Source organism: Engraulis encrasicolus, unplaced genomic scaffold (genome assembly GCF_034702125.1).
Source record: "Engraulis encrasicolus isolate BLACKSEA-1 unplaced genomic scaffold, IST_EnEncr_1.0 scaffold_879_np1212, whole genome shotgun sequence".
Classification (NCBI taxonomy): Eukaryota; Metazoa; Chordata; class Actinopteri; order Clupeiformes; family Engraulidae; genus Engraulis; species Engraulis encrasicolus.
The window spans coordinates 1-7500 of NW_026946224.1; the positions used below are offsets into that span (position 1 = coordinate 1).

Consider the following 7500-nt stretch of genomic DNA (forward strand, 5'->3'; position numbering starts at 1 on the left):
GAGAAGGTATTTCAGGCAGGGGCACTGTTGCATGTGTGGATGCAGTGGGTGTAATTAATTATACTACAGTATATCACATGTATATTTTACATTACATACACCATGTTACATATATAACATGCCGTATTTGGGTGTGATTATATTACAGTATATTTTAACATGCCGTATTTGGGTGTGATTATATTACAGTATATTTTAACATGCCGTATTTGTGCTGTACAGGGGCTGGATAGCACGGAGCGGCGTCTGTCTGGGGTGTCTTTGGAGGGCACGGTGGAGTGGAGGGGTGGCAGGGAGCACTACCCAGCCTCCAGCCCAGCCGAGAGGTCCCCCCCTCAGGGCAGCTACAGCATGGGTAAGACACCACCACCACAGACATTACCGTCTCATATAGAAGTACAGTACTACATGCTGTGTTGACCACCCCTTTATATTGGAATGAATGCTCGTGGCCAACCGGTAGGGCACTCGCCTACCATGCGGCAGACCCGGGTTTGATTCCCGGCCCGGGTCCTTTGCCGACCTCTCCCAATTAGCTTCCTGTCCACCTCTACACTGTACTGTCAAATAAAGTCGTAAAAGACCAAAACATCTTTTAATTAAAAAAAAAAAAAAATTAAAGAAAAAGAGAAGCTCAGTCAGATTGTTCGTCTGGAATTATCAGGCATGAAAATCCCTCACCTTTCGGCGGAATTCGCCGTTTTGAAATCAAAATGGGTCATTTCTGTGAATCGTGTAGATCCGAGGAGAAAATGTTAAGGGGGGGGGGGCTGTCGAGGTCGAACGAGGAGAAAAGTGTAGCGCCAACTTACTGTATCATTGTGTAGCGCTCTACCGCAGAAAACTTCATACAATTTAAGGAGAGATTCCACAACTGACAATGACGTTTGACAAATCACAGCATTTGTTGCTGTCGGCACAGCCAATAACGTGAACGAGCTCAATCTAAGTCCCGCCCTTCATACTTATCTTTGAAAGCGTTTTAAACAGGTGAAGCTTTGGTCTGCGGGGCTGGCGTGGTTGTATCAAATATCTTTCTTTTTAGTTCTAGAACATCTCTGATTATAAGAAAGTGTCCAAACGATCTGTCACAGATAGTCTACACGTTTCCCAGAGAGGTAGCTATTTGAGATCATGATTCTTGTTATGAGAACATCAAGACGCAAGCATTTCGATGAGAAGTGAGTGGATGGTAGTTAGCCACAGAAGTTAAGCCGTTTTCCTAATAATTTGAAACCGCATTTGCCCTGCCCACGTGAAAAAGTATTTATTCTCAAAAGAGCTCCGTTAATGAAAGCTTGGGTAGGCTTACGGCACGTTTTCCTGACGGCTATTTTAACGGGTCTGTGCGCTACGAAATGGCGAAATAGTATGCGCTACGGCCGGGGAAGAAGCGCATATCTACGCGAGGCATCCAACATCATGCTTCGAATGCTGCGGCTTCTTATAGCACGCACGAGAGAGAGGGAGAAAGAGCGTCTAACTTAGTCAATCGTTTGACACGGGACAAATTGTTTTAGGAATCATGCCAAGTTTTTTGTAATCCCTTGGTAGCCTACATCTAAATGACATTAAAAATCTAGTGGAACACGGTCAAACAGTTTTTTTTCACGGTCAAAGTTGGAGCTTTCCTATTATTTTTTTTATAGGGAAACAGATATACTAGGTGAATGGACTAAAATTTCAGTAGTTTATCCAAACTGTGTCAAAGATTTTTTGTATTACAAGTTGTCTGAAATATGATTAACTGTTCAAACGAGATCACAACCAGGCAAGCGTTGAGGGGACATTGGATAGTGTTGAGAGGAGGGGGTGCTTAGTTGCCATTGGGGGGGCATTAGTCTGCATTGGCAGGGTTTTGATGAGGTCAAGGGGGAATTTATTTTTTTTAAAGGCTGAGAACCAAAACCCATTCTAGGCCTGTCTGTCTGTCTGTCTGTCTGTCTGTCTGTCTGTCTGTCTGTCTGTCTGTCTGTCTGTCTGTCTGTCTGTCTGTCTATCTATCTATCTATCTATCTATCTATCTATCTATCTATCTATCTATCTATCTATCTATCTATCTATCTATCTGTATGCCTGTCTGCCTATCTGCCTATCTGCCCCCCTCATCAGACACGACAGCATGACAATCATGAAGTAACGAAGATGGTTGGCAGTTCTTCTTATGTTCACTGTCCCTGGGTCGCTACAGTATGCTCAAAATTCATCATTTAAAGACGGTTTTAGCTCAATGCCCCCAGACCCCCCTAGTATGACTCTTATACAACACTATCCCCCAAAAACGCCACTGCACACCACACATGCGCGCGCACCGCTGCAGCACACGCGCCGCTCCGTGCCACCACGCCACGCCGCACCTTTCTCACCTTTTTCACCCCTGACCCGTTTTCATGCCTGAATTATACAACCAATGACGAGGCGATACACACATTATCCTGCTGGTGGCAGTAAAATGACACCTGTGAAAAAATAGGAAGCTTAGCAGGACGAAGACGGCAGTGCCCAAGGAGGCTGGCCACGCCAAAATGATGAACACGCCATCTAGTCTTCCATATCTATGATCCTCACATACAGTATATCACGAAAGTGAGTACACCCCTCACAGTTTTAGCAGATTTGTGAGTATATCTTTTCATAGGAAAGCATTACATAAATTTCACTTTGACACAATGATTAGTGACCTTTTAACAATACATTTAACTGCTTAAATTTCTTGTTCTCTCAGAAAAAAACAAAATACAGCCATTAATGTTTGAACATGTACCCACAAAAGTGAGTGCACCCCAGATTAAAATCCGGTAGTGAATGGGCCGTGTTGGCTCGAAACCAGGGCTCGAAATTAACTTTTTTCCTTTGTGTCCCGCAATGGTCCCGGATTCCATTTTGTATTGTCCCGAATGTAACCAGAAGTGTCCCCATTTTTTTCGCGCCTAAATAAGCGGTAAATTATGTCCATGTTCAATTTTATGTGTGACTAAGTTGTTTTTTTTTTGCAGTGCAACTGTGAATTCAGGTTTTTAAGAAAAACCGAGGGTGTGTTAAATCATGAACATCTGTGCCTTGTATAGAAAAATGCCTTGAGTAACCGTGCACATTTCGTTTTTCAAGAATATATGAGCATGGTGATATGAGGAAATCTGCATTCAATGACATTATATTTGTCTATTGCAGCCAGCCTGTTACTCTGTTGTAACCTATTTAGCCTACAGAAAAAAACAGCTTTCATTTAGTCTACTACATATCAATAACAATTCAGTGTCTGTTTAGCTTTAGTTAAAAAGTGGCAATAGTCTAACCTAGTCTGACTTTGGCCACTGGTTGTGATGGGCATGCCGGTGGAAGATAGCCAGGCCGTGCCCTCCTAGTGATGCAACAGCTTCAGCCAGTCTCGAAGAGATGTGAAAGTCGATGATAATCAGGCTAGGTGGAAGAAGATGCGGTAGGTTTTTGGGCCGCATTAGGAGTACGACAACGCATTGCAAGACGTTTCCTTTCCGCTTTAAATTCACATGACATTGACATCAAGACAATTTGATAACCTAAAAATAAATGCACAAGAGAAAAAACTACGACCGCACACTTAGGCCTACCTCACTTTCGAGAAAGAGAGGGAGGGGAGAGGGAGAAAGAGAGGGATTGGAGAGAAACAATGCGCTGGCAATGCTGTAAAATTGAAGCGCGTTCTTCGAGCTTGTAATCAATGAAGTCAAGATGGACTTTTCCCCTTTTCAATTAGACCTTGGCTACTAGGCATTTCTGCTTTTACCAGCACAGAAACAATAACACGGATACTGCAACATTAATTAAATAACTGCGTTTGTATGACGATGTTCAGAATATAGCGCCAATTCATTTCCAGCCATTTGAATGAAACTGCTTGACGTTCTTGGCTAACTACTACCCCTGTTAGCTTGCTTGCCGTTTCCCTAACTATTTGTTACTGGAAAGTCATTTACAGGCAGTTTCTGATATGTATGAATGAGGGTTAATCTACTTAGAGCTAGCTCGCGTTCTGGTGTTTTGGGCGGACGCGACAGGTGGCAACAACAGACACTGCGCATTGTTTGGGGCTGTTGCTTTGCTTAGGCCTACCTGAAATATTAGCAAAACCGAACTCCATTCATCTCACAGGTCACAGCTTAATCATGTCTACTGGAATATATCCTTGTTGGCTTGCAAAATCAACAATCCAGAGCCCGTTTTCCCTGAGAGCATTTCTAGTTCAGGGTGAAACGGCATAACCAACGGGACAACCTCTCAGCAGCAGTCCGAAGAACAACGCGCTTGCAGTCGCAGCTGCGAAATCTTAATCAACATTCTAAAACACAATGCGGAGGGTTATCAAAGTTTTCTGTTGCTATTTTCGCTGATGGTTGCTGTTGAGTTAATGTCCCTGTGTAATGGATTTGCAAATATAATAGCCTACTTTTAGAATCTTTTCATTTATATTTTTGGACGGTCCCGGCATTGTCCCAGAAATGATAACTTTGTGTCCCCACAACATTTTTTATGGTCCCCGGGACGTCGGGACACCGTTAATTTCGAGCGCTGCTCGAAACGTCTCGAAATGAAAAGAGATTAAAAGGGAGGTCATTGGTGTGCGTTTCAACCTTTCTTTGCATTGAACTTTCACATTTTGAGTGTGCACCTGGCTTAAATAGATTGGTGTGAGAGATTTGAATACAATACTAGGGAGAATATCATGATCTGCCTCAGTAGTCACAGTGCATGTTGACATGCATGCTTTTAGGTGTACCGTAAATCCTCTAATTGTGGCCTGTATTCCATTACTGGCCGGGATTCTAATATTGGCCGGTCTCGCTGTCGGCGGAGGTAAATTGGGGCCGGTCTCTTGTACAGGCCGGGTCTAAAAATAGAATCAATGTTTTTTTCCCTTTACCGGATATCTCACGTTGTTCTCAAAATCCACAACTGTAACCATTAAGCTGGTTAGCATTAGACATAGTTCCTCACTCACGAAAAAGGACTAATTTGCTACTATACAACAAACGGTGCACACGCCAAAGACTAGTTATTACATGTGAGCCGTGTGTTAATATCAGCTGTGTGAGAGCGACCGCTTCGGCCAGCTTCTCTAGCTTTCCTTGCAGATGCTTGGGTAGCCTAGCAACAACACGAGCCCAGAATACAGCCAGAGGCAGAGGGAGCGTGCTCAGAAAGAGACTTTGCCTTGGTTGCAAAGTTGAGAGCCCTCGTCGTATTTGGCGGTCAAACTTTTATTATGCATTGCCAGTGGAGGAAAAATAGGAGGCACGCTACAGTATTATACAATAATATGATTACCTCGCTTAACCTTCATTGCCTATTTCAGTAACGTGCTTCACACATAGAGATTGCTTCACATCAGGCTACGGACCGGAAAAAACAGAAATTGCATGTGTATTTCCCCGACATTTGGCTGCAGCAAGAAACAGTTTGTCTTGTGAAGTCTGGAGTAAAATAGTGAGTGAAACAGCCGCAGATTTTGGAAATACGACCGTCAATGCCAATGACAGTTGCCGCATAGTGTCCATAAGGTCAGGGCGAGAACGGGAGGAAAGACAAACAGAGGAGGGAGGGACACACGCCTCGTGAGTAAGAAATACCGTAACTGTTATGCAAACTGTAGCCTACTTTTTCAATAAATGAACCAAGTATTTTATTGGTTCAAAATACGGTAGACACATGGTTTTATTCATTCCACTGGTAGTCTGTTTTGCTCAAATAGGAATACAGGCCTGTCTCTAATTCTGGCCTCCTTCCAATTATGGCCTGGTCTAAGATGCACTTGAGTAAATACAGGCCCCGGCCAATATTAGAGGATTTACGGTATTTCAGATTACCAATGTTGACAGCATTCATGCATCCCCAAACCATGTCAGTCCAACTACCATGCTTGGCTATTGAGAGGATACACTTTTTTGTAAAACTCACCTGTTTACCACCACACATGCTTGACACCATCTAAAGTAAATTTGTTTCTGCTACATGCTGGCTGAGAGAGTTGGTCTTGAGATCGAAGGTTTGAGTCCCTTACCAGTGAGAAGAATGTGATGAAGGACTAAATTCTCTCTCTCTCTCTCTCTCTCTCTCTCTCTCTCTCTCTCTCTCTCTCTCTCTCTCTCTCTCTCTGTCTCCTGATCTTTGCGTCTCTAGGTTTCCCCTCTCCTCTAAGTCCTGGTGTAGCTACACCCTCTACTCCGCCTGCCTACCAGTGGGGACCTGCTAGAGTCAGCACTAAGCCCAGGAACAGACTAAGCCAGGTGTGTGGTCTGTCTGTCTGTCTGTCTGTCTGTGAGTGTTTGCGCGCGTGCGGGTGTGTAAGTGCATGTGTTAAGAGTTAGTGTGTGTGTAAGTGCATGTGTTAAGAGCTTGTGTGTGTGTAAGTGCACGTGCTAAGAGTTTGTGTGTGTGTGTAAGTGCATGTGTTAAGAGTTTGTGTGTGTAAGTGCATGTGTTAAGAGTTTGTGTGTGTAAGTGCATGTGTTAGAGTTTGTGTGTGTGCATGTGCATGTCAGTGTTATGGGTTGTGTGTCTGTGTGTGGTGTGGGAAGGGAGACGCATGCGTTCATATCTGTGGGTTGTTTTCCTGCCTGCAGGTGCTGAGTGCTGAGCAGCAGAGGGCGCTGTGCCGACTCACGGCTGTGGCCAGAGGCTTCCTCATCCGCAGGCTGCTCAACACAGAGAAGGTCAAACACCTCAGACAGACAGTGCAGGTATGAAGCAAGCAATAAACACACACAGACACACACACACACACATACGCACACACACACACACAATTACGCACCCTCCCATACACACACATGTACACGGTCTCTTCCACACACACACACACACACACACACACACACACCAATACATAAACACATACACGCTCACACACACACATACAATCCTACACTTGGCCATGTGTATGCATAAGCACATCGTGACATTAAGTGTATTGTCTGTATTTAAAAGGACACGCAGGAGTTTATTGGCTCCTTCCACACTGATGTGCCCCCGAGAAGAGCCTCCCTCTCACCACAGGACCAGTCCCTGCAGGAGAGAGTAAGAGCGCAGGTAAAACATGCACATACACACACACACAGCCCCCCTTCCCTTTATATTTGGTCTCAATTTGGGTTTCACTTAACTGACCTACTATTATGTGTGTGTTTTTGTTTTGTTTTTTGTTTGTTTTGTTTTGTTTCTTGGGGAATGCATTTACTTTATTTTTTATGTGGTGTGACCATCGACACACTGTGTCACTTGTATGTCAGCAGAAATCTGACCTCTGTTTGTACTGTCAAATCTTCTGAATAAAAAGAAAAAATGTTGATCACAAAAAATACACACACACAGAAACACTGTTAATACTGCAGTCCTGAACTTCTATATGTCTGCACTAATAAACTAGACTGCCTGTGCAGTCGCCTTCGACTGCTTAAGGTATATCCCCGAAACGCGACGCTTCCAGTCCCCAATCATTCCTACCACTCCCGTCCACCTTTTCAT

General features: G+C 44.0%; 1 protein-coding gene across 1 annotated transcript in view; it reads left to right on the plus strand.

Moving 5' to 3' along the window:
- Positions 1–222: 222 nt before the first annotated feature.
- LOC134444939 (centriolar coiled-coil protein of 110 kDa-like) overlaps positions 223–7500 on the plus strand; it is a gene marked incomplete at its 5' end in the record, with an annotated part of 15936 nt that continues 8658 nt past the window's right edge. The window contains 4 exons of the mRNA XM_063194112.1: positions 223–355; positions 6157–6263; positions 6600–6716; positions 6964–7065. Of these exons, the coding sequence (XP_063050182.1) occupies positions 223–355; positions 6157–6263; positions 6600–6716; positions 6964–7065 (459 nt within the window). The remainder of the gene's footprint in view (positions 356–6156; positions 6264–6599; positions 6717–6963; positions 7066–7500) is intronic.